This window comes from Ovis aries, chromosome 17 (assembly GCF_016772045.2).
Source record: "Ovis aries strain OAR_USU_Benz2616 breed Rambouillet chromosome 17, ARS-UI_Ramb_v3.0, whole genome shotgun sequence".
NCBI classification, from domain to species: Eukaryota; Metazoa; Chordata; class Mammalia; order Artiodactyla; family Bovidae; genus Ovis; species Ovis aries.
In genome coordinates, this window is record NC_056070.1 from 72,167,909 (window position 1) to 72,194,000 (window position 26,092).

At 62.1% G+C, this 26,092-nt stretch overlaps 1 protein-coding gene across 1 annotated transcript; it reads right to left on the reverse strand.

The window, feature by feature from the left end:
• UBE2L3 (ubiquitin conjugating enzyme E2 L3) lies at positions 1–24,830 on the reverse strand. The gene is made up of 4 exons (XM_015101751.4): positions 24,766–24,830; positions 14,310–14,405; positions 3,144–3,330; positions 1–360 (listed from the first exon to the last, which is right to left on the reverse strand). Exons 1-4 carry the CDS (start codon positions 24,790–24,792, stop codon positions 206–208), a joined length of 465 nt encoding a protein of 154 aa, XP_014957237.1. The 5' UTR covers positions 24,793–24,830; the 3' UTR covers positions 1–205.
• Positions 24,831–26,092: the final 1,262 nt, after the last annotated feature.

Consider the following 26,092-nt stretch of genomic DNA (forward strand, 5'->3'; position numbering starts at 1 on the left):
TAGAACATCTTAAATTTTTAATCCTTTCTTTACAGGTTACCTAGACCACTTCTGATTAAGAAAACTGTAGAAAGTTAGTAACTGCCACAAGCAGACGCCAGGCGGTGGCACGTGTCAATTTTCCACAGAGTCCTGCTTTGCGGGGTGTCTCAATGCACTGCTCGGGGCCTCTGCTCACACTCGCTGGAATCCATCGCGGCAGATTTTAGTCCACAGGTCGCTTTTCCCCATATTTCTTTGTAAATTCTTCAGCATTCTTACAGAATTTTTTACGGTCCTTAGAGTATTCTTCAGCTAGGTCAGCGCGGAGCGGGTGCTCCGGCTGGGGGTCATTCACCAGTGCTATGAGGGACTGGATGACTGCCAAGAGAAGGACAGGGCACCGCGGGTTAGAGGCTCCCACTCGGCACCAGAGCGCCTCCCAGGCTGAGCAGAAGCACTCAGCTACCAGCACTGAACCCAGCGCTCCCCCGCGCTGAGAGACTGCCCAAGGAGAGCGGCCAGCGCCACAGCAGGGCTGAGCGCGCTGCCCAGCGGGACACCGCTTCCTCCTCTCCTCCTCCAGGAAGCCTTCCTGTCGGACATCCTGGGGAGCCCAGTCCCAGGCACCCCTACTACCCGCTCTCACATGGGGAAGCCGCTCCAGGGCAGTGTGCTTGGTTCAGGATGCACGGCAGGCCTGCCCTTGTGAATGGTACACACCCCACCCCCTCCCCCCGGAAGAGCCCTAAGAGCTCCTGAGCGGCTGAGAAAGGGCCCTCTGACTGCCGGGATGCTTCGGCCCCCAGCAGCACTGGGTGTCCACTCCAGAGGCGGAGGCCCCGCATGGCTCAGGGTGGCCCCCACAACGCTCCCTCGACGCTAGGCAATACCTGACGGGACCTCAGCGGGGGCCCAGGGGAACCACACACTGAACGCGGAAACCTGACTCTCCTGTCCCCACCGTCCTGCTGCGTGCTGCGGCGCATTCACCCGGAGGCCAGGGCGACGCTGGCCTCGTGCCCGACGGCATCAGTCTCCCTCACCAGCCAGCCCAGCCCGCACTCTGCTGCAGGCGCATGCCAGAGCCAGACTCTCTACGGAGGAAGCCTGCTCTTCTATCCCTTTATCTGGAGCCACTGCGCCAGCTCCTGCCACCTTTCTGTATGACTCAGGCCTGCCTTGTTTCTGGGTTTTTCTCCCATTTTTGCTCTATTTCTAATGCTTCTTTACTTTCACCATGCCAAAAACTGAACTCTCTAAAAACTGGCACCGTAGTTGCTTTCGGCATGTTCACAAAACCACGCAGACCACTGTCTTCCTCACGAAGGCCTCCGTCGTGCCCACAAGCACAGCCCTCTCAGTGGTCCCATCCTGGCCCCCCAGCACCCCCCACAATGGATCTCCTTTCCAGGCGCCCTCCCTCCGCCGCGTCTCATCGCCTGCAGCCGTCAGCTATCTGCTACAGGGCTGCTGGGACCGCTGCGGTACAGTGACTGCGAGTGGCCAGCTGAGTCCAGACAGCCCACAGCATGGGAGTGATAAAGTGCAGTCGCCTTGAGCCACGAGGTTCAGAGACACTGTGTAACAGGGCAGTCACAGGGACAGAGACGTGGGGACACACTGCTGAGGTGGCGAGGAAGAGCGCAAGGCCACGCCGGGACCACCCGGGGAGAAGCCCTGCCTCCCACCGCAGAGCAGCGCTCCTGCCTGCCGCAGCGCAGAGAGCAGCGCCCCGTGGAAGACGGCAGCGTTTCCTTCACACCCTAAGGCAACAAGTAGAAAAGGGCGCAACGTCTCTTCAGTTACCCGACTCTGAAACAAGCACCCACAACCTGGACGAGAGCAGCAAGACCTCCTCTACAAACAGGCCCCTGGCTGCCACGGCCGACCAGAGCGGCCTGTCCCGGGCGGGGCGCACAGCAGGGCACCGGCCCTGGGTGCCAGGTGAGGAAGGAGACCGGAAGCTCGCTGTGGTCCAGCCGCCTGAGCAAACGCAGCTGCCGGAGTCCGCAAAGAGCTGAGTCAGTGCAGGAAAAGCCAGGCCCGTCCTCCCACGAGGACACGGACCTCGTCTGTACAGAGGTCAGCGTGCGCAGACCGAGCGCCGAGTCCCCTGGGGACGCCTCCCTTGGCTCTGCCCTGCCGCTCAGCTGTGGGCGCCTGGTGGGCGCCTTTCGCGGGGACCTCGTCCAGCGAGCTCTGCTCTGGGAAAGCCTTCTAAGCCCATCTTCCAATGGTCCCACTGGAAAATAATCAGTCACCAGAAAAAATGCACGCGCCTGCAGCCTGCCAACTTCCAGACTCATCCACTCTCTCTAATCTGAGACCCCGTCAGTGGCTCAGGCAGTCACTTTTAAGAGCCACCACAACTACGAGGCGAGGACTGTAAAACACAAGCACGGAATGAAGAACGAACACCAGGAACCCCCCGCGCCCCAGAGGGCGGGAGCCGGACCCCCGCGCCCCAGCGGGCGGGAGCCTGACCCCCGCGCCCCAGCGGGCGGGAGCCTGGCCCACCCATGCAGGGGGCACAGGCGCGATCGCTGGCCCAAGAAGGCCCCACGGGCCACGAAGCCCGCGCGCCTCAGCTGCAGGGCGCACGCTCCAGGGCCGAGCTCTGCAGAGGCGAGGCCGCTACACTGGAGGAAGCCCGCACGCAGCAGTGCAGACCCAGCACCAACCGATGAGACAGAAGGAAGCTAAACATGGACCCAAACAGAGAGCAGTCAGTCGCAGGGGACAAAAGGGGGTGGCCACAATCCCGAACAAGTGCCCTCCCAGAAACTCGGGCATGCGTGGCCACTGGCCCCGAGGCGCACAGAGCTCGGGCCTGCTGAGGCCAGCGCGCGCTTCCACGTGGGCACACACCTCAAGCCAGGCCAGGCCCTCCCACCACGCCCCTCGAGCCCCGGTGTCCTGTGGCCTGCCTTGCGCCTCCGGCTATGCCCTCTCCTCAGGCCAAGAGCTCCCCGCACCCTCCCTTCTGCCTCCCTGCCTGAGCCCACGTGTGACCCGCGGGCTGGCGCTGAGTGGAGCCAGGTCACGCCGGGGGGCGTCAGGAAGCAGCAGCCTCCGGGGCGCGGGGTTGGCGCTGCAGGCCTCTCCGGGCTCCGAGCCCCTGGCGTCAGCGGGCCCCGGCGGCCGAGGGGCGGACACCTTACCTTGGTCGGTCTTGGTTGCTGGCTTCCAGTTCTCGGCACTGATCACCGGCAGGCACACCTGCCCCTTCTCGTCGATGTTGGGGTGGTAGATCTTCGTTTTGAACGTGATCTTCGGCGGTTTGAAGGGGTACTCTGCTGGGAAGTTGATTTCGATCCTGAAGGCCCCCTTATCATAGGGGGGGTTGTCCTGCAGAGGAAGGAGACCAGCATGAGCCAGCCGCTGAGACAGGACGGCTCCAAGGGTTTCACCTCGGAAACACTTCATTTGATTCAAGAGGTTACATCAACTGAGGCTTCATCACCACCAGGGAAATGATAATTAGTATTCTTAGAGCAGGGTGCCTGAGATGGACACCCTGGCCTCTCTACATTTTTTAAAAAATAGACTTTATTTTTTTCAGTAGCTGTAGCTTTACCGCGAAACTGAGAGGAAGATACAGAATTCTTCCCCCCACACACACAGCCTCCCCAAGTACCGACAGCCCCACGTTACGAGTGAGTGGCTGACACCCTCGCCCACAGCCCACACCCTGCGGACGGCCTGTCACGGCGCTGGGTGCTGCAGGCAGCCTTGGGCCCTCTGCCTGGAACTACACGGCACGGAGCCTTTTCAGACTGGCTCCTTTCAGCAATGCGCGTGTAAGGTTCTTGCACGGCTTGCCAGAGCACTTCTTTTTGGTGCCGTTTTATTCCATTCCCCTTCATGGGTCACAGCCCTGTCGCGGCGAAAGGGCTCGAGTAACTCAGTGACGCTGAGCCATGCCTCGCAGGGCCACAGGGGACAGACGGGTCACAGCGAAGAGCTCTGACGAAAGGTGGCCCACGAAAGGAGGAGGGGACAGCACCCTGCTCCAGTGTTCCCGTCTGGAGGACACCACGGACAGTGTGAAAAGGAAGAAGATGAGGCACTGGAGGATGTGCCCCCAGGTTGGAAGGTGCCCCAGATGCTCCTGCGGAGGCCAGTGAGTGACCAACGGCTCCAGAGAGGAGGTGCAGGGGCCAAAGCGGGAACGGCACTCAGCTGCGGGCGCGTCTGGAGGTGGAGGTGAACTCTGATGCCGTCAAGAGCGAATGCTGCGTAAGAACTTGGGGCGTCACGCCCGTGAACCAAGGTGAGCTGGATGGGTAAGGCAGGAGATGGCGAGACTGGATGTTAACATCTCAGGAATCCCTGAACTCAAGTGGATGGGATGGGCGAGTTTAATTCAGATGACCATTATATCCACTACTACTGTGGGTAAGAATCCCATAGAAAAAATGGTATAGCCCTCCTAGTCAACAACAGTCCGAAACACAGTACTTGGGTGCAATCTCAACAACGGCAGAATGATCTTGGTTTGTTTCTAAGGCACACCATTCGTTATCACAGTAATCCAAGTCTATGCCCCAACCCCTGAGGCTGAAGAAACGGAAATTAAACAGTTCTATCAAGACCTACAAGACCTTTTAGAACCAACACCAAAAAAAGATGTCCTTTTCATCATAGGCGATTGGAATGCAATAATAGGAACTCAAGAGATACTCAGAAGGAGACTCAAGAGTGCCTTGGACTGCAAGGAGATCCAACCAGTCCATCCTAAAGGAAATCAACCCTGAATATTCATTGGAAGGACTGATGCTTAAGCTGAAACTCCAATGCTTTGGCCACCTGATGTGAAGAGCTGACTCATTTGAAAAGACCTTGATGCTGGAAAAGATTGAAGGCAAGAGGAGAAGGGGACGACAGAGGATGAGATGGTTGGATGGCATCACTGGCTCAACGGACGTGGATTTGAGCAAACCGGGAGACAGCAGAGGAGAGAAGCCTGGCGTGCTGCAGTCCGTGGAGCTGCAGAGTCGGACACGACTCAGCGAGTGAACAGCAACAATCACTCCACCGTCTGGACGCTCACCAGTCAGCACGCTCGTGGTCGAGGGACCGCAAGCCTGTGCACGCCCAAACGGAGGGTCACACTTGCTCTCCGGGACCCAGCCTCCAGAGCTACTAATGCAGGGAAACCATGTCTTTGGGAGAGAGCGTGGGGAGGGCGGGCTCAGGCTCCCTGCACGCGCACGCTATTCCGCTGGCATCACCCCTCACCCTGCCGTGGCGCCCAGCTGCTCTGGGAGCAGCACTGCTCTGGGAAGCCGTGAGGTCGGGGTCAAGGTCACTAGCCGTGTTCTCAAGGCAGGAGATGCATTCTCTGTTAGTCTGGGTGATACCTGAGCGCAGGGACCCAAGGCGTCCCCAGAACCAGCCTCGCATTTGCTAATGGGACGGCTAACCTATCCATTTCTCAACACCAGTGTTCATGTTATTCTTTTGAACGTGGCCAAGAACGTCCTCCGTCAAACACTGGTTTAACGTACCTGGAACAGAAGGACTCCAGAACCAGGCTGGAGTCTATTCCACAGAAGAGAAAAGAGCGCCAGCCGCCAGCCACAGCGTGCGGGGGCGAGGCGGGCGGGCGCCCGAGGGCCCCACGGCGGCTCGCAGGAGGAGCCCGGAGCGCCGTCAGCACGCGGGATCCACACGGCTGCTCGTCCCGAGAGAGAGAGGCTGACCACACGGCTCTCAGAAACGAGACTGCAGGCGCACAGGAGCCCAGGTTAAAGTGGGTGCAGCACACAGACAGATAACTTGCCAAAACGGACGCAGAGGTGGCCAACAGGCGCAGGGAGAGAGGCTCCTCGTTCCCTCAGGAAAAAGCCCACGGAAACCGCAGCAAGAGGGCCTCCCGGGCCCGGCGCTGCCACTGGGCTCCCAACGCAGGCGGCGCGACCCCCCGCTTGGGGAGCTGGGAGCCCACGTTCTGTGTGGCAAGGCCAGAAAATACACAAAACCAAACCAAAACCCACAACGAGACACCACTTCACACCTACTAGGAGGGCTGTGAACGAGACAGACAACAGCAAGCCGTAGTCAGCAGGTGGAGAGAACGCAACGCTTACGCGCAGCTGTGGGGTGTCGACGGAACGGCCCCTGTGAAAGCAGCCTGCACCCATCAAAGCAGCAGACACCGCCAGCACAGGGCCCTGCAGCCCCACCCCAGGCCAGCAGGCTGGAGAAACGAGGCGCACGCCCCCAGGAAACCCCGCGCGCGCTCACCGCGACCTCACCCGCGACGGCCGGACAGCGGCGACAAGCAAGTGCCTCTCGGGCGGGCGACGGGCGAGCGGGCACTGGCACAGCCGCCGCAGCAGGGCCACGCGGCACGCGCGGTGGGGTCTGGACGCAGGCCCCAGCAGGGAGGAGCCAGACACGAGCGGCCGCGCAGCAGAGGAAGCACGGGCGCACAGCAGCAGGACGGAGCACAGGCGGCGCGGTGCCCGGGGCCGGGCGGCGCCAGCGGGACGCTCCTGAGGCAGCGCAGCCCGATCTGCCCTGCGGCCGAGGCGGCGCACCGCAGGCCACTGACCCGCACACGGTAAACGGGCGAGACGCGTGGCCTCTGCCTCTCAGTGAAACCGCGGGAGACGAAGCAGGCTGACTCAGGAGCAGGGCTCCCGCGGAGAGCAGGGCTGCCGCTCCTGGAGAGCCTGGGAAGCGCCCGAGGTCGTCCCACGGACAGAGGTGGCTGCTGGCATCTCGTGAACAAGAGAATCAGACCACGCTGCACAGACAGCCCGCCCACACACGCTGCAGAGCCAGAGGCCCGCCAGCCCACACGTGGCACACCCGGGCCAGGCACAGGCAGCGCGGGGGCAGACAGGGCTCCCTGCGGAACCACGACCGGCCGAGACACCGGCCCCCCACCAGCCACAGGGCGGACGCCAGCCCGGGAGAGCTGCGCGGCGGGCGGCCCAGTCGCGGGCGGCGTCCCCATGCCGCCAGCAGCCGCGCTTTGCTTCCGTCCACGTGGCTCCCCCACCGTGAGCCAGGGCCGCGTCCTGACCGGTCCACGCACGTTCCGCCCAATACGGTGGCCACCAACCCGGTGGCCACTGTGTGCCTGAAACAGGGCTCTCCTCAGCGGAGGAGCAGTGGGAGCACAGAATACCAGCTGGAAGTCAGACTCTGCAAAGCAAGAACGCAGACCGCCCCGTTGATGGCTGCGTACGCTGCCTCCACGGAGAAGACTCAGCCACTTGCCAACGCCTGCGTCACCGCCTGAGCTCCGCGTCCCCTCAGATCAGACCCTAATAAACGTGAAGTGCTTCAATTGTCCCTGAACCACCCCCACCCACAAAAACCTGTCTTCCACCAACCCTGGCGCCCAAAAGGTTGGAGACCGCCACAGTTCAGTATTTGGCAGCTCTGGCCAGGGCACTCAGGCGAGAAAAGGAAATAGAGCATCCCCACTGGAGAGGGAGAAACGGAGCTGCCTTGGTCCGGACCCGGCCTGACCGTACACCCAGAAAACGCTGGAGATGGCTCACACAGACGCGTCAGAAACGAAAGCAACACGCATTTCTGCCCACGAACAGTGATCGATGGGGAACCCAAAAGGAAATAGCAGACAATCCCGTTTATGGCTGCCACTGGGAAGGTGAAGACACCAAGGCAAGCCCGAGCAAGGAGGCTGTGACTCAATGCTGGTGCCCCCAGCCCCGCGGACGCCCTCACCCACAGCGTGCCCAGAGTGAAGAGGTGACTAAGGTTCAACCGCGTCACGGAGTGGAGTCCTGGGCTGACAACATCCGTGTCCTAAACGGAGAGAGCTCCTGGGGCTTCCCTAGAGGTCCAGAGGTTGGGACCCAGTGCTTTCACTGCTGAGGGCGCGGGTTCAATCCCTGGTCCTGCAGGCGACGTGGTCAAAAGGGAAAAAAAGAGTGTGTGCGCGCACCCTTGCTCTCCCGCCAAGCGCTGAGACAGGGAGACGTGGGGACACCACACCTCGCAGCCCTTCCCCGGGACGTCTGGCCTCTGGAGCTGTGAGGAGTCTGAATTCTGGGGTTTGTGTGGCCCAGCCTATGGTTGCGTTTTCACATCCTGAGCTGAAACGCACAGAGGCGTGAAGCTCGTTCACTGGAGATGACAGAGCACTGCTGGAAGGAGAGAAAGCCTAAGGGAACGGAAAGACGCCCCGGGTTCACAGACCGCAAGACTCACTACAGGTGATGGCACGCTGCCATCTATGACAACAGATAAGGACAGTGAAGCAATCTGAAAATCCAGTATGACCCCTCGCAAAACCTCAATTCCCTTTTTTGTCCCCAGCTGGAAGAACCCTTCCTGACATTCAAACAGGACCTCGAGGTGCGTTACTGAACCAAACCTGGTCTGTGTGCCGGCAGTCTGCTGACACGGGGTCACAGAAGGGACACACAGGAGCCACGCAGGCCGTCAGGGCAGCACCGGCTCACAGCGCAGGAGCGCGTGCTGGCAAACCCAGGGGGCCCAGGCTACGCGACCGGCTCGGGCAGGGTCCTCTGCTGGTGAAGGTGAGGTGACGGTGCGGTCCCAAGGGTGAAGGCCAGATCCTTAGGCGCCAGCAGGCCTGGAGGCTGCCTGCTCACAGCCACCGAGTAGCTCATTCCTTCCACTGGGGGTTTTAGGATCTGAAAAGCAACGCAGGCAGCGTGCCTCAGACACGCACAGCTGGGGCTTCAGGGAAGACGAGAGCAGTCACGGAGGGGGCCCTGTTGGCAAGGCCCCACAGGGTCCTGCTCCGGCGCTCAGGAGCCTTCACCCACCAAAACCATCCTCAGAAAGATAACACTGGAGAGCTCACACCTCCAGATTTCAAAACCTCACTACAAAGCTACAGTAACCGAAACAGTGTCGTCCTGGCCTAAGGACAGACGGTCCGACCAGCAGAGTTGAGTCCAGAAGCGAGCCCTGTGAGCACGCGCCATCGCTTTCCTGCTCCTGCTGGGCTCAGCTCCCTACACCGCTGTGCCGGGTTCTGCTGCACAGCAAAGCGAGTCAGCTGCACGGACACGCACACCAGCTTTCCCCACGGTTCCTTCCCCATATAGGTCATCACACAGGACTGACTGGCTCCCTGTACTGTGTAGTAGGTCCTTGTTAGTGATCTAGGCCTATTAATTTTTGACAAGGATGCCAAGATCATTCAGTGGGAAAAAGCAGTCTTTTTGACAAATAGTCCTAAAAAAAACTAGATGTCCACACACAGAAAGGATGAAGTTGGACCTTTATCCCTACACCACTTAAAAACAAAAACGATCAATGACCCAAGTTCGAGAGTTAAGACTGTAAGAGCTCTCAGAAGAGAACGAAAGTCAACCCTGCGTGACCCTGGGCTTGGCAACAGTCTCTTGACTATGACACAGGCGGCAAAGAAAAGACAGAAGACGCGGCCTCCACGAACATCAGACGCTTTGTGCACCGAAGGGCATGCTCGAGAGGCAGAGAAGACGACCAACTGCACGGTAGGAGGTGTCTGCAAATTGTAAGTCTGATGAGGGTTTAACATAAAGAACTCCTACAACTGGAAGACAAAGAGACAAAGGACCCAACTCAAAACGTGTAGCAGCTTTATTCAGAATTGCCAAACTCTGGAAGCAATCAGAATGTCCTTCAGGGGTGAATGGATAAATAAACTGTGCATTCAGACAACGGAATATTATTTGGTGCTAAAAAGAAACGACCTTTGCAAATACACGCAGAAATCTCAATCGCACATCACTCAGCGAGAGACGACGACCTGAGGAGCTGCTGCGCAAGTCCAACTGGTCACAGCGGGCGGACGAGGGGGACGGCTCAGAGCAGGGCGCCAGCGGCAGTCCGGAGCCGGGGGCGCGGGAGAAGGGCAGGGGCAGAGACTGCTCTGTGCGACGCTCCCACGGCCGGCACGCTGTGCACGTGCACCGGGCGTGACCCTGAGCGGGACGCACACACACGGGGCCCTTCAGGTGACCGTGGTGTGCCGACGCACGGTCCTCGGGTGTGGCTGCGGGCTGCTAGCTGATGTCTAGAATGGTCGCAACAGAACTGCCCTGAGACGCTGCTGCTGCCTCCGAGTTGCTTCAGTCGTGTCCGACTCTGAGACGGCAGCCCATCAGGCTCCCCGTCCCTGGGATTCTCCAGGCAAGAACACTGGAGCAGGTTGCCATTTCCTTCTCCAATGCAAGAAAGTGAAAAGTGAAAGTGAAGGCGCTCAGTCATGTCTGACTCCTAGTGACCCCATGGTCTGCAGGCTACCAGGCTCCCCCGTCCATGGGGTTTGCCAGGCAAGAGTACTGGAGTGGGGTGCCATCGCCTTCTCCATCCATGAGATGCTAGCTGACTTCTACTAGAATGGTGGTAAGATAAAAAAAAATGGGGGGGGGCAGATAACTGCGGACAAGGGAGGGGGGTCACTGTGTATAAGGGGGGGGAAAGGTCAGTTTTCATTCCAATCCCAAAGAAAGGCAATGCCAAAAAATGCTCAAACTACCGCACAATTGTACTCATCTCACATGCTAGTAAAGTAATGCTCAAAATTCTCCTAGCCAGGCTTCAGCAATACGTGAACCGTGAACTTCCAGGTGTTCAAGCTGGTTTTAGAAAGGCAGAGGAACCAGAGATCAAATTGCCAACATCCGCTGGATCATGGAAAAAGCAAGAGAGTTCCAGAAAAACATCTATTTCTGCTTTATTGACTATGCCAAAGACTTGGACTGTGTGCATCACAATAAACTGTGGAAAATTCTGAAAGAGATGGGAATACCAGACCACCTGACCTGCCTCTTGAGAAATCTGTATGCAGGTCAGGAAGCAACAGTTAGAACTGGACATGGAACAACAGACTGGTTCCAAATAGGAAAACGAGTACGTCAAGGCTGTATATTGTCACCCTGCTTATTTAACTTCTGTGCAGAGTACATCATGAGAAACGCTGGGCTGGAAGAAGCACAAGCTGGAATCAAGATTGCCGGGAGAAATATCAATAACCTCAGATATGCAGATGACACCACCCTTATGGCAGAAAGTGAAGAGGAGCTAAAAAGCCTCTTGATGAAAGTGAAAGAGGAGAGTGAAAAAGTTGGCTTAAACCTCAACATTCAGAAAACGAAGATCATGGCATCCGGTCCCATCACTTCATGGGAAATAGATGGGGAAACAGTGGAAACAGTGTCAGACTTTATTTTTGGGGGCTCCAAAATCACTGCAGATGGTGACTGCAGCCATGAAATTAAAAGACGCTTATTCCTTGGAAGAAAAGTTATGACCAACGTAGACAGCATATTCAAAAGCAGAGACATTACTTTGCCAACAAAGGTCCGTCTAGTCAAGGCTATGGTTTTTCCTGTGGTCATGTATGGATTTGAGAGTTGGACAGTGAAGAAGGCTGAGTGCCGAAGAATTGATGCTTTTGAACTGTGGTGTTGGAGAAGACTCTTGAGAGTCCCTTGGACTGCAAGGAGATCCAACCAGTCCATTCTAAAGGAGATCAGCCCTGGGATTTCTTTGGAAGGAATGATGCTAAAGCTGAAGCTCCAGTACTTTGGCCACCTCATGCGAAGAGTTGACTCATTGGAAGACTCTGATGCTGGGAGGGATTGGGGGCAGGAGAAGGGGACGACCGAGGATGAGATGGCTGGATGGCATCACTGACTCGGTGGACGTGAGTCTGAGTGAGCTCCGGGAGATGGTGATGGACAGGGAGGCCTGGTGTGCTGGGATTCACGGGGTCGCAAAGAGTCGGACACGCCTGAGCGGCTGGGCTGAGCTGTGTCTAAGGGGGGGATAACTGGGTAAGGAGAGGATGGGGAAACCCTGGAAACCCTGGGCTCTGGTGGTGGGGCTGTGAGATCGTGCAGCCACCGTGGAAATCGTGTGGCAGCTCCTCAAAGAGTTAAACCCAGAGCCACCACGTGATCCAGCCACTCCACATATTTCCCCAAAGCCCCGAAGACCAGGACTCAAGCAGACACCTGCACACCAACGCTCAGAGCAGCATCACCACAATGGACAGAGGCAAACAGGCCCCCTGCCACCAGCGGGTGGACGGACGCACACGAGGCTCGGTGCGCGCGCGGCAGCAGCTCATTCATCCTGAGAGTGATGCTCTTGCACAGAGCAGGTGAGTCTTCAAAACATTCTGCCAAGTGAGATGAGCCAGAGAAAAAAGCAGTTTACACAACTCATCCATGTCAACTATCAAACTCACAGACACAGAAAGCACGCTGGAGAGCACCAGGGCTGGGGGTGAGGAGCGCAGCGCTACCAGCTCACGGCGCAGAGTTTATTTCAGTGTGCGCTCTGGAAACACAGCGATGATGGCTGCGCAACAGCCTGACTGTAACTAAGGTCACTGAACTGCACAGTTACAAAAAGGCTAAGCTGACAAACCTTGCTACGTAAATTTTACCACAATAAAAAAACTGATGAGCAAAATTTACTAATTTTTTAAAAGAGAAACTTTAAGCACTTCCCTGGTGGTCTAGTGGTTACGATCCTGCCCACCAGTGCAGGAGACGTGGGCTCCGTCCCTGGTGCAGGGAGACCCACCTGCCCCAGAGCGACTAAGCTCCCGCCCCACAGCTGCCCTGCTGGCTCAGCGGTCAGGAGCTTGCCTGCCAAGGCAGCAGACGAGGGTTCCACCCTTGGCTTGGGAAGATTCCTAGAGAAGGCAACGGCGACCCACTCCAGTATCCTAGCCCAGGACACCCACGGACAGAGGAGCCCAGGGTGAGCAGCAAGGCAGGGTGAGCAGCAAGGCAGCGGCCGGCCGTGCCTCGGTCTCTGGGTGCAGCTGCTCTGGGGGGAAGGCCAGACCACCGGGATCCCACCAGCCACCCCACCCGGCACTCAACGAGGGGTCAAACCCCACCCCCCGGCTCTGCCAGCCCCCACCCCCCGGCTCTGCCAGCCCCAGGGACGCCTGCCGGACCAGCACTGACGCTCGGAGCTGCCGCTGAGCTCCTGGGGTAGAAGGCCTGGCCTGGCCACTCAAATCCTCCCCGTCCACCGCCGGCACTTTTTTAAGGCCCACACCTTAGCCGCTGCCTGACCCTATCAGCAGAAGGCAAACCCACAAGCCGGGCGGCAGCGGCCACCTTCTACATGGTGCTCGACGGGGCCCCGGGGCGGGCGGGGCTGGGTGCAGGCAGGCTGGCCGACGCCAGTCGACCGCTGTCAGCGCGCCGGCGCCGACCACAGAGATTCACGCCACATCCCGAGTGCTGTGTGAGCTCCAGGCACCTTTACAGAGGCATGGCCTGCAGCCAGGGTCAAGGGGGCGGCATCTCTGGGCAGCGAGCTCCCTGCTCAGCTCTTGGCAGAGCGGCCCCTCTGCCCGCAAGGAGAGACTTCAGGCGCAGGAGGTGGGGGTGGGGGCAGGAAGAACAGGAAGGCCGGGGGCACTGGTACAAGGGTCCCAGGTCAGAGCCCACTGGGGACACGGAAGGCACACCATGTCCCAGCAAGGCCGTCTCCAGCATGGAGGCTGAACAGAGGCCGAGACTCGACCGCCACGTCCAGCAGGAGCCCGGGACCCGAGGCTGGAAGCGGCAGGGCCGGCACATGCCTGCTCAGTGGCTCAGCCGTGTCCGGCTCTCGTGACCCCATGGACTGCAGCCTGCCAGGCTCCTCTGTCCGTGGAATTTCCCAGGCAAGAACGCTGGAGTGGGTTGGCATTCCCTTCCCCAGGGGATCTTCCCGACCCAGGGATCGCACCCGCGTCTCCTGCACTGCCAGGCGGGTACTTCACTGCTGAGCTACTGGGGAACAGAAGCAGGGCCCCCGAGAGACAAAACAGCCTGAGAGGAAGGCGAGAGGCTGGACAAGACTGAGGGCCTCAGGGCTGCGGCCGGATCCCTCCGGCGGGCGCTGCGGGCAGCCAGGGTCCCAGCTTGAGTCCTCGCAGGACGCGCCTCTGCAGGGGGCGTTAGGAAGGGTTGCAGAAAGAGGGGCCGCTGAACCCCGAGGGCAAGGAGGCTGCAGGACGCCACGGTGCAGAGACTACGAGTGTGCAGAGACGGCTAGGCGACAAGGAGCTGGACGCTGGGCAGAGCCGGGGCAGGGGCCCAGGGACACAAGGAGGGATGCAAGGCAGGGGCTGAGGCAGCAGGAGGCACAGGGTGGGGGTGGCCGGGGAGGAAGCCGGGATACGGGCGCACAGAGGCCCAGAGCCGGGCGGGAGCACAGAGAGAGCAGGACGGACCCGCCGGGCCGGAGAGGAGGCTGCCCCACTGGGTGTGTGGTCTGGACACACAGCCTTTCCGGGCCTGGGAGGCCCCCGCCGGCCCTGCGCCCACCCCGCCCGGGGCTGCTGGAGGGGAGGCGCCAGTACTCACGGGGACAATGAGCCCTTGCCACGTCAGCAGATTAGCCTCGTCGACCTGGATGTTACGGAAGTTCTTCATCCCGCACTTGCGGATTTCTTCAAGCTCCTGTTGGTTGACAAAGCACAGAGGGGTGTCAAACGGGGGAAGGCACTGTGGGTTAGCCCCTCCTGACTTCCTCAGACCAGGCCGAGCGCCAACGCCACCTTGAGGCGTTGCAGAGCCCGCCTGGACCACCCTGGGCTGGGAGACACCCCGGAGTGGCAGCCCCGACCCACGCCCCAGCCCAAGACGCCCCACCTCGGTGAAGCCCAGCCTGGGGGGCACCCCCTCCCTGCGGACTGCCCCCGAGCGGCAGGGGACAGGGCAGGCACAGACCCAGGCTGCGCTGCCCGCGTGTTCATGTGAGGGGCGGGACGAGGCGCCGCCGAGCCCGGGGCGCTGCCACCCTCAGCGAGGCTGCGGCTTCTCTGCACAGGGCACGCAGCTGGGGCGCCAGGGCCCAGGCACGGCGCGGGCAGCTCCCCGAGCCCGCAAGGGCAGGGAGGGGCTGTGGTCATGCAGACACGCCCCATCCCAGCAACCGCAGGGTCCTGTCCCGTCTCTGGCTGAGAGCCAGCTGGCACCTGGTTCTCCCCGGGGCGCTGGCCTGACGGCTCCCGCCACTCCTTGATGGCTAAGGCAACCGACAGGCGTTATTGCCCGAGGCGGCCACCGCCCACCCGCGTCCCGCCAGCCCCGACCCGGCTCACGTCCACCACAGAGCGGCCTTCTCTGGAAGCCTGCAGCCAGGCCTGCCTCCCCCGTGGGGCCCACGGCCCTGGAAGCCCCTCCGAGCCAGCACCGCTCCTCAGCATCCACATGCCCACTGAACGGCTGGGGCACAGGGTGCCCTGGGGATCCGTGGCAGGATGGGGGAAGAAGCCAGTGTCAGGGGTCTCGGCCGGTGGCGAGGGGCAGGAGGGGTGCCCGGTGCAGTCAGATGAGCAAGATGGCGTGTCATGTGAACACACAGAGGCTGCACCGGGGACCGCGAGGGACCCCATGACCTGCCAGCTGGTCCTCGACTCACAGGAAAGGCTCCCTGGGGCCCAGGGCCTGGGCAGCCTCAGGGGGGAAGGGACTCTCCCCAGCACCCCGCTCTCCACACGAAGCTCCAGACTCATGACCCGAGGGGGAGCAGGGCCAGGGAGCCCTTTCTGTGCGCTCAGCTTCTGTTCCTGCTCAAGACACTTGAGTTAGAGCCTCACCAAGGGACAGGAGACGCCACGTCCCTTAAGGGTGCATCCTAGCAAGCTGAACAAAAATCTTGAAGCAAACGAGGGGCTTCCTTGGCTGCTAAGCTGTTAAGACGCTGCACTTTCACCGCCAAGGGCCTAGGCTCGGTCCCTGCTCAGGGAGCGAAGATCCCACTAGCCACATGGCCAAAAAACCAGAAGGCAACGGAGAGAAACGGCAATGGAGGATGGACTCGATAAATTTTTAAATGATCTCACGTGTGCTTCACGGCTTCAGAAATCCACACGCTGACCACGTGAGGTGCGGGAGATAAACACAAGCAGGCGAGCGTGGGACTCCACTGCCGCACGGCCGTGAACAAGCCCCCTGCGCGAGGAGCAGGACAGGCAGGCCGCAGGCGCCCAGCGCTGGCAGCGAGAGACACGGGCGCGGGACGGGCACCCCCCCGCCCTGGCCCAGGAGGAGACGACAGGCCATGCCCACAGGGCCGGCCTCCGGAAAGCGGAGCGCGCCTCCGGGTGAACCAGTCACCTCGCTGCCACGTCAGGCTCAGCAAAGACGGAGGCACGCGCCTTTGCATCATCCTAACCAACGAGAAGTGGGCACCAGGCAGAAGTGAGAGAGAAGGAGAAAGACCAGCCAGCAGGCCCGGCCCACCCCGTCACCTCCAGGGAACGCAGCCAGCCCGGGGCTTTCTCAACAGGGTGGCGGCCACGCCCTGCCCACCAGGGGCCCGGCCCCCGCTGCTGAGACCCACAGACACGCTCACGCCACCGCGCTCGCAAAAAGCCCCGAGTTGCACAAGACCGCAGTGCAGACGAGAAGTGTCTGTCCCGGAAGGCCAGTCACAACTCCACCCAGGACCAGCCAAGGCCAGCTCAAGGCGCCAGGGGAGAGACGGGGTTGCCTCAAGGCCTGCATCCCCGCCAGAGCGGTCGCGCCCCGTAACTGAGGGCAGGGAACGGGGAGTGAGTGATGGGCAGGAGACCACGGCAGCTCCCAGCCGGGGCCGCCCACGGCGCAGGAGCAGGGCCCCGCGAAGGAGAGCCGGGGGCGAGCAGAGCGCAGGGGCATGGGGCTGACGGCCGCGCCCACCAAGCTCTGCCTCGGCCCTGCTGGGAGCGGAGCGGCCACGGCCAGCTGCTGAGAGGCCCCCGGAGGAGCTGGGGACGCCAGCCCAGGGGCAGGGGCTTCCCCGGCAGGAGGGCAGAGCGCTGTGCCCTATGGGGCCCCGAGGGGACCACTGCCCGGCGGAGTCTCTGCGCTGACCGCCTCTGCCCCAGCCCCCCCCCGCAGGAGGTGTGCGACATGCCCGGCCAGGCACACGGCTCACCGCCTCCCTGATCGTCCTCACACAGGACGCCCTGCCTGGGGACCACCCCGGCTTCCCACAGGGAAGGGCCCAAGGCCCAGGACCACCACAGGCCCTTCCAGCGCTGGAAGCGAGCTCCCTGAGCAGAGGCCTCGCCTGGCGGGCAGCACGCAGCACGCCCGGCCCTGAGCCCACCCGTGGAGGGTGCACGCCGGCCCCCAGCCACCCCCCAATACCGCTGTACACGGACAGCGTCGTGACTCCGCGGGCGGCCGCTTCCACACGCTGTCCGAGCAGCGCCTGCCCCGTCGTGTCTGGAGATGGCAGGGCCCTGTGGGGGCTGTTCCACTCCCCTCTCAACCGTGCCCCCATGCCTCGCAAGTTCCAAGCGTGTCCAGACACCAGCACACACACACTGTTCCGTGTAACAGAACACGGACGCGACGCGTGTTGGTGTCGAGAGTTCTGGTGAGCCTTCAGCCAGAGGCCAGGGGCCTAAATGAGGAATGCAGGTGTTGACGGTTGTCACGCGGAGCTTTCCCAAGTGACCCGGTCCAATTCCAAAGACGACACAGGAAGGGGGCCCTGCCCACAGCACGCCGCACTCCCCTCCCGGGCACCCCAACGAGGGCAGAGAAGGCGGGACGCCAGGCAGGATGCGCACCTCTGCGCGGGGGGGCCTCACGTCCACCCACCCCTGCCCCCCGAGAAGAGCAGCGTCCGAAGCCTCTCGACCCTGTGGAGGCAGGGGGGCAGGCGGCTGGGGGGCCGAGCCACAGACAGACCTCGCGCAGGCCAAGGCCGGGATGAGAGTCTGCACCAGTCGCCGGCCTGTGGATGGCCCATCACAGAGCTGTGGGTGAGGGTGACGGGGGTCCCCCTGCCCCCGTCAGGATCGCGGGGGGCTGGCAGCCCTGGAAAGGCACCTTCCAGGACTCACAAGAGACTCGAGTTCCAAGACAACAGAAGCAGGGACACATGGGGCCTGAGCCTGAGCTGTCCCTGTGCGGCAGGGCGCCCGTCGAGGGATGGCTGTGCCAGCAACATTCCGGGGCCCCTGCTGTCCAGGCCGAAGGAAACCGGCAGGCAGAGCCTGACATTCGAGGGAAAGGCGCAGCAGGCCTGTCCACACCAGCCAGCAACGCGCGGGACGGCCATTATCTGGGAGAGCTCCCCAGCTCTGCCGGATGGTGTCGGGGGGACCGACTCTGACAGAAAGGCACCTTCCCAGCTCACACGCGACCGGAGGCAATGACACCCCAGCGAGACCCTATCGTAACTCAGCACACCGGGAAGCCAGCGCAAGGGCCTCAGAGCCCCAGAACGCGAGCCTCTGACTTCAGGAACTGCTCGCCGAGGGGGCAGGACCACCCCCCCGTGAGCGGATGGCACCGTGCCAGCTATGGCACACTCAGTTACCGCCACAAACACCACACTCAGCGCTGGTCCGGACTCTGGGAGCTGGTTCCGCCAACCTTCTGGAGAAATCAGCACCCTGGAGCTCAGGCAGGACACGGACGAGCCGGAGGCAGACGGAGAGCTGAACCGGGTCCAGCGCTGGACCACCACGCGCTGAGCAGGGAGCAGACGGGACGGGGCGGGGGTGCTGGGGAGGCTCAGGCGGCCCCAGGACTCACGTCTGTCTCACCTGCGCGGCGGCAGGCCTGGCACCCCAGGACGGGACGGGCTGCGAAGCGTACGGTGGGCCACCTGGAGGGCGCTCTCCTGTGCGGAGCTTCCCCACAACTGCCACGGCCGGGTGGGGTGTGCAGACACCTACCAGCTGTCTCAGGACGGGCTCAGGGGCCGTTGGACGCCAGCCCAAGAGAGTGTGGGTGCCTCCACGCGCCCGGGCTGCCCGCGCGAGTGCCAGCTCCAGCCGCACGCACCCACTGGGCAGGGCTGTCCCATAGCGTCTCAGTCCCTTGCCAGGGGTGAGAAGCAGCAACAAGGTCTGGCAAGATGATGGAGCACGGAAGACTCCAACCAGACATAGGCCGAGAGCGGTTCAACGCACGCCCTACCGCCCCCGACTCAGACGAAGCCTCCCCTCTGTCCCACCCGTCCTCAGGAGCCCACAGCACAGCACGGGCAGCGGGACACCCGCAGGGCAGGGGGGCTCGACTGGCTCCGCCCGTGGGCACCGGCCCGTGGGTGCTGGCCAGGCCTTGGCCTCCCACCTGCTGGGGCCCTGCAGCTCTGGAGGCTGGAGATGGCGGCCAGGGCTGGGGAGGAGACCAGAAGCTCAGGGTCCTTGCCAGGACCGCCCGCCCAGCTCAGCGGCCTCACTGACCCTCACACTCAGGGCAGGAAGAGAGAACACGCAGGTGAGTCCGAGAGGCCCGTTCTGAACCGAGACCCGCGTAAGCCCGCTGCAAACAGGAAACATCTTCCAACAGAGAGGATCGCACGACCGTCTCAGGAAACCTCTCACTAACCCAGCCCTAACGGACAGGTGACTCCGAGAGATGGGAGGGCGGGTGTGCGGGAAGGGGGTCGGCCTGTCTTCTGGGCCCCGACCCACGGCCCCAGGGGCAGCACCCCCCTCCACACACCGCCCCCCCCAGGCCACGGTCTTCGTGCCTGCGCTGACACCCACGTGAGAACGTGCCGGGCACACCTCTGAGACCTCGCTGTTCAGTAACTCACTGTATCTTCACACAGGTGACATTGCCAGAGCCCAGAGGGGTCCAGCAACTTGCCTGGGCTCTCTGAGCTGAGATGCGGCGGCCCAGGACACGCTCCAGAACCAAACTCGGGACCACCCTGCAGTGTCCTCCGCTCAGCAGCTCGGCCCTGAACAAGCCCCATAGCTCCCCTCTCGGGGCCGAGGGCAGGGCTCACAGAAGGACCAGGCCAGGCAGGACACACGAGCAGACGAAGCGCTCTCCAACAAGCGCCCGCTTCTGGGCGCGGCACCGGGGCTGGCAGGCCCTCGGCTGAAAGGCGCGGCATCTCTGCCCACCCTTCCTGAGGCCCACCCTCGCAGGGCTGTGACAGGAGCTGGCCCAGCCAGCGGAGGCAGGGGGCGGGGGGCTCCGACCAAGGGTCACCCCGGCCAGTGCCCTGCACAGTCGTCCCTCATGCCTAGGGAGGGGGCTGTGCAGGGTCAGCGACACGAGCCCGGGCTCCTCCGTTTGCTATGAAGGACAGACGCTCCTAACCGCCAGCGGCTGCCCCGCCAGCGGCCAGCGCCCTGCTCGGAGCCAGGGCCAGAGCAAGCTCGAGCCTCCTGCCGCCAGAGGGGTCCCGCCCTGCTCCCCAACCCTCAGCAGGCGGGCATCCGGGATCTCTGCTCTAGGCTGGGCCATCCCCCTCCTCCAGCTCCAGAGGGCACAGCCTAGAGGGGGACCTCCCTACCCCTCGGAGCTCAGCCTCTGAGGACCAGGAGTCACGCCGGTGCAGAGACCAGCTGCGCTGGCCATGAGCTCACGGGCCCCGGGGAGTCCAAGACGGGCGGCAGGGACGATGGGCTGCTGAGCCCAGCCTGGAACCCAGCCAGGAACGGGTGCAGCTCCGGGGAGCGGCGTGAGTGCGTTTCTCCGTGTGTTGCCACTCACGGATGGCGTGGGACCAAGGCGGCGGGGGAGGAACACAAAGGACCCACTGAGCGACCGCGAGCAGGCGTCCGCCACGGCCGGGGCCGCTCGCACGCAGGGCTCAGTGGCAGGCCGCGGAGAAGCCCGGCGGGGAGGGGACACAAAGCCCCGCTTCAGCAGCAGCTGGCAAGGGGCTCCTCGCAGGGGGAAGGGGCAAGGTGGGGGCCTCAGGTCCTCCCTTGGCGCCGGGGCAGACAAGCGGCCCATTAACTAAGGATGGACAGACCAGGGCGCAGGGGTGCAGAGCAGGCAGGAGGTGGTCCACAAGCCACTGCATGGAGACCACTCTCTTGAGGCGGGGGGAGGAACAGGATGGGGGACGACAGACAGAGTCCAGGCCCGGGAGGATGGCGTCGGGGTTCTCCAAGCTTTAATTCCCAAGTTACTGTTGTGTCAAAGACGAGAGGAGTACCTCTTGAACACTCAGTGATCCAAGAGTGAGCACACTCCCCAGTGGCCTGGCATAATGGAACGGAAACCAAGCCTCTTAATTTAGCACCCTAGAGGTACGCGCGCCTCGAGACAGGTGTCTTTGTTCTTGTGTGCCCCCCAGGGCCGCAGTGATGCGCACCCTCTCTCCCGGGGGGCCCGTCCCGGCCTCTCAGTGGAGGACCGTCCACAGAGAGGATCATGAAGGCCGGCTGCAACCGCCCCGACTCACTGCCAGGCACAAATCCAGAGCAGAAAACGCCGCTCTTCCCTCGAGTCCTGCAACCCAGGGGTTCAGAACACGAGACTGGCACGGCACCTCCGGGAAGACGCCCCTCGCACACTCCCCCCACCCCGAACGCGGCAAGCTCGGGGAAGAGCACCCAAGTTCACTGCTCAGCACTGTTCCAGGGCCCGCACTGGCAGCGACCGCCACCCGCTCCCACGTGATTACGGGCGGAACCCCTCATCACGACAGTTACTAGCGGGGCAGCCCCTCTTTCAAATCTACACATTTCCCCCACTGGGAAAAGCCCTTCTGGGAAGACACCCAGCTGGAGGGCCCGTGGGGGAGACGTGTGCTGCACTTGAGAGGCTGAAAAGGCAGACTGCCACCAGCTCCCCTCAGCCACACCTCCAGGTTTCACTTTTGTAGCCATTTCCCCTCCTGACTGAAGCAGTGGTTACAATCTGGCAGCTGCCATCAATACGGAATCAGCCGCTTGCAGATTAAAACGTGTTTAATGTTTTATTGACAGTGTAATTCCTAAAAAGGGTCCTGAAAAAAGGGCCAATCCTTTCGGCGATTGCTTTCTAAACTAAAGACTCGGTCATGCTGGCTTTGCCTAAAATAACTTCTCGGCCTGACATACGCAAGGCACTCTACTCTTACTTTTATTTTTTCACTCTACTTTTAATGATGCATTTTACACTGTTTGCAGACAGTCCGCTGTGACAAAGAAACCTCTGACTCCAAGCGTCTCAGAAAATGGTCTCTGAGGAAACGTGAGGCTCTTAAAGCATAATCCATTCGACTATTCAACACCTGTTTACTTTTCACCACCGGAAATCCCTTTTATTATCCAAGCTGTGTATTGATTGACCTGATTCGGTACTTTTTTTTTTTTCAACCAGGCTGAAACACTGACTCAGAGTCAACGATTAGCATCCTGTGAGCAGCACCCGCTACTGAACTGAAAGCATCTCCAGCCGCTAGTCAAGAGCCCAGCGCGCTTCTCTGCACTCCTTGGAGTGAGAAGGCAGACTGTGGGGAGGGGCACGGAACCTGGGATTTGGAGCCAGGGAGACGCAGCTTCTCTCCCTGGACAGCCAGCTAAGCTTCACAACTACCTCACTACTAAAATGACGACGATGACATGCTAACTTTACCAGTTACTGAAAAAATAAGGAAAAACGTCCATAAATGATCTAGTGTTCAGTAAGGACTGTGGAAACGTTACGTATTTCCTCTTTCCTAAGCTTTATCTTACAATGCAAAAATTACTGGAAAACCGTCTAACTCCCCTCTCAGACCCCTGGGAGCCCCAAACTGGGTCAGCTAGCCTAGACTAAGGGATACCAGGATGAATTAGGTCAAGATCCCTGCCCTTGAGGAACTCAGAACTCAGCAGGAAAGGCAAGTCTAATACAACTCTGCCTGTGACAAGCACTCAAGAGAGAAATCCACAGAAAGTGCTGTGGTCACACAGAGGAGGAAACTACTCCTTCTGAGAGGGGATGGTGGTGAGGCCTCAGGGTTGAACCCAGGACTTCCCTGGAAGGGAGGCCAGGCAAGGGGAAGGCTGCCTTTCTTAGGGAGAGGACGCCTAAGGGCCGGGGGCTGCGGAGTCAGACTGGGCAGATCACAGCTCACTCCTTCCCCAGCTAGGACACGAGAGCAAGCGAGAGGCTCCCTGCATCCCGTTCTCTCCTAAAGACTGGGAATGACGGGAGGGTCACACACAAGCGTGAAAGTGAAGCAGACAGTGAAGTCGCTCAGTCGTGTCCGACTCTTTGCGACACCTTGGACTGCAGCCTACCAGGCTCCTCCGTCCATGGGATTCTCCAGGCAAGAATACTGGAGTGGGTTGCCATTTCCTTCTCCAGGGGATCTTCCCGACCCAGGGATGGAACCCAGGTCTCCTGCGTTGGAGGCAGACGCTTTAACCTCTGAGCCACAAGTGAAGCAGGGAGCAGCGCAAAGCCAAAGCTAAGCAGACAGGCAGCCGCGGTGATGAGGTGCAAGAGTGGCCGGGAAACCAAGGTCCTACTGTGGCGCACAGGGGACTCTGCGCCATGTGACCTGGCAGCCTGCACGGGAGGGAGTCTGGGGAAGGAAAGACGCACACGTGTGCATCAGGGAGTCCACCTGAAACTGTCACAACACTGTTAACCACCCACGTGTGTCAGTCATGTCCGACTCTCTGTGACCCCAGGGACTGGCGCCTACCAGGCTCATGGAATTTTCCAGGCAAGAGTACTGGAGTGGGTCACCATTTCACCGTCCAGGGGATCTTCCCAACCCAGGGATCGAACCTGAGCCTCTTGCATTGGCAAGAGGATACTCCAATTTAAAAAAAAAAGACTGGTGGGGAATCAAGAAGCAGGAGGTGTGGCCGAAGGGACTGCTTTTCCAGAAGCCTCAGGGCCTGGCATGGGGGGAAGCCAGGATTAACTTCCCAGGACAATAAAATCACAGGGGTCAGGACTGGAAGGGGTTGGAGGGAAAGGATTAACTATGTGCTTTAGGAAGAAAAAGAACTTCGGTGGCCCAGAGGGCAAGTCAGAGAAGGTGAGAACTCAGAGGGGCATCCTGAGAAGTGAGGCCGTGATTCAAAGTCATCCCAGTAAGAGCAGAGATGCAGGCACCAACATCAAGACGCCTTTCCAGAAAATTAACATCCGAAAGGCGTCAAGGAGCGCTAGCCTTTGGGGGGAGTAGTGCAGGGAAATAACCCTGTATCGGTCCTCCCATCCGGAAGACTGTGTGGACGGCTGGGTCGCGGACGAGAGAAGGGAAAACAAGGCTGGATCCGCTGACCGTCCTTTTAAGCCCGCTTCCAATCGAGTCTTGGCAAGTTCAACGTCGTCTCTAGCCCTCAGTGGACAAAAGGAAGGAAACGCTCCCGAGGAGCCAGGGCCCGGGGCGGGGTGCTGGGACAGCCAAGCTCCGCGCGTCTGGCTCTCCGCAGCACGGCTCTGCCCGGGAGGAGCCCCAGCCCTCCACGGTCGCTCAGGAAGCCGGCTCCCGGGCCCTGCTCGTTTCCGGCCCGGGGGAGGCAGCACCTCCGCCGGCAAGGGCTCCCCGAGGCGAGCTCGGGCTCCAGGGAGGGCGGGGGGGAACGGCCGGCAGGCGCGCTCCAGAGAGGCCTAGGCCCGCCCGGCGGGGCACGGCCGCTGGTTCCGCACCCGGGCGGCCGGCGAGGCAGAGTCGCGGGGTATTTTCGTAAACTTCGGCCGGGTCCGACTCCCACCGCCATCCCCGCCCCCAAGACGGCTCCCCTGGCTCCAGCAGGGCCGGGGGCGCGGGGGGCGCGGGCCGGGGCGGCGCGGGGAGACGCGGCCGCGGAGCCAGGCCCGCCGGGCGGCCGCGCCGCCCCGGCCTAGCTTCCGCCGCCCGGGCGCCCGGGCGCCGCCGCCTCCGCCCGGGGGCCGCCGCGGGAGGGAGAGCCGGCGGAGCCGGGCGGGGCGGCGCGGCCTGGCGCTCCCGCCCGCGGCCGAGGCCTAGCGGCCCCGGGAGCCCCCCGCGGCTCGCGGCCCGGGGCGGCGGCCCCACGCGGGGCGGGGGGCGGCGGGCGGCGCCCCGGCGGGCCCGGGCGGCCGCGGGAGGCCCGGCCGCCGCCGCCGCTCGCCCGGCCGCCCGCCGCCGGCGCCGGAGAACGGCCTTTACCTTCATCAGCCTCCTGCTGGCCGCCATCTTGGCTCTGGTGCTGCTGCTGGCCCAGAATGCATCGCGGCGGCCGGCGCCGGAGCCCCCGCACTTCCTGGAGCGGGGGAGGGGCGGCGGCGGCGCGCGCGCGGCCGCGGCGCCCGCTGTGCGCGGGCACGGCGCGGGCGCGCGCGGGGCGCGCGGGCGCGCGCGGGGACCCAGCCCGCCCCGCCCCTCACCCGCTCGGCGGGCGCCGGGGGCGGCGGCGCTAGGAGACGCGGCGGAATCAGGCCGTGGCGCACAGTGGGTGCCCAGCGGTCCTGGCCGCGGGAGGTGCGCGGAAGGACCGGGACGCTTTCAGACGCCGCTCAGCGCCTATGCGACGGGGAAGGGGTTGTGCAGGGCATGCTTCCCACGGGGGCGGGTGGGGCAGGATCCTCGCTGAGCAAACAACGTTAAGCAACACTCTTGGGAAGCAGACAGAAGTGGAGGCCAAGCGTTTACCCCGAAGGTAGTGCGGCCAGCGGGGAGCCGAGCCTGACTCTGTCCCAGGCTGGGTGCCGGCCCCACCCCCCTGCCAAGCAACGCAGGGCCCCGAAGGGTGGAAAGGAGCGGCCCTGAGGTCGGAAGGGCGACCCCAGGGTCAGATCAGATGCCTGGGTGTAAGGAGAGTGTTCTGGCTGGAGGACGGAGGATGCCGTACGGACGGGGAAGGAGGGGAGTCATCCAGGCCAAGGTGATGGCCGTTGGGACCCCCGGCGGCAGTGCAGGCCAAGCCCAGGGTGCGCCGCAGATCACGGAGGCCTGGGAAGGCGCTCTTCTCCACGCTAAGAGCAGTGGGTGTCTCACGAGCAGAGGAAAAGGGCCCTGGAGGTGGACAGGTCCTGAGAGCCCCGGCTTCACGCCGGGAGGGAGAAGGGAGAAAGCAGAGCCTTTGCCTCCCCCAGGGCTGGCACTCGGTGGGCGCTGGTGGGCACATTTCGCCAGCGTGGGACTTCCCTGTGGTCCAGTGGGTAAGCCTCTGCGCTCCACTGCAGGCTGGATGGGTTGGATCCTGGTTGGAGAACCGAGATCCCGTGTGCGGAGACTAAGAGGTCGTATGCCGGAAGGAAGATGGCAGATGCCGTGGTGGGCTGCGACTAAGACCAGGGCAGTCAAATGCAGAAACGCTTCTTAACAAGAGCGACCCCTTCCTCCTCTCCTTCCTCACCACACCCTGGGGAGGCAGCCGGGAAATTGACCGGGGCGTTGGGGGGTTTGGTGAGGCGTGCAGGCTCAGACAGGGGACCGGGAGGTGCCCGCGGTCTGGGCCCGGTCTCTGCCCACGTTGCCTCGCTCCTTCCCTGGC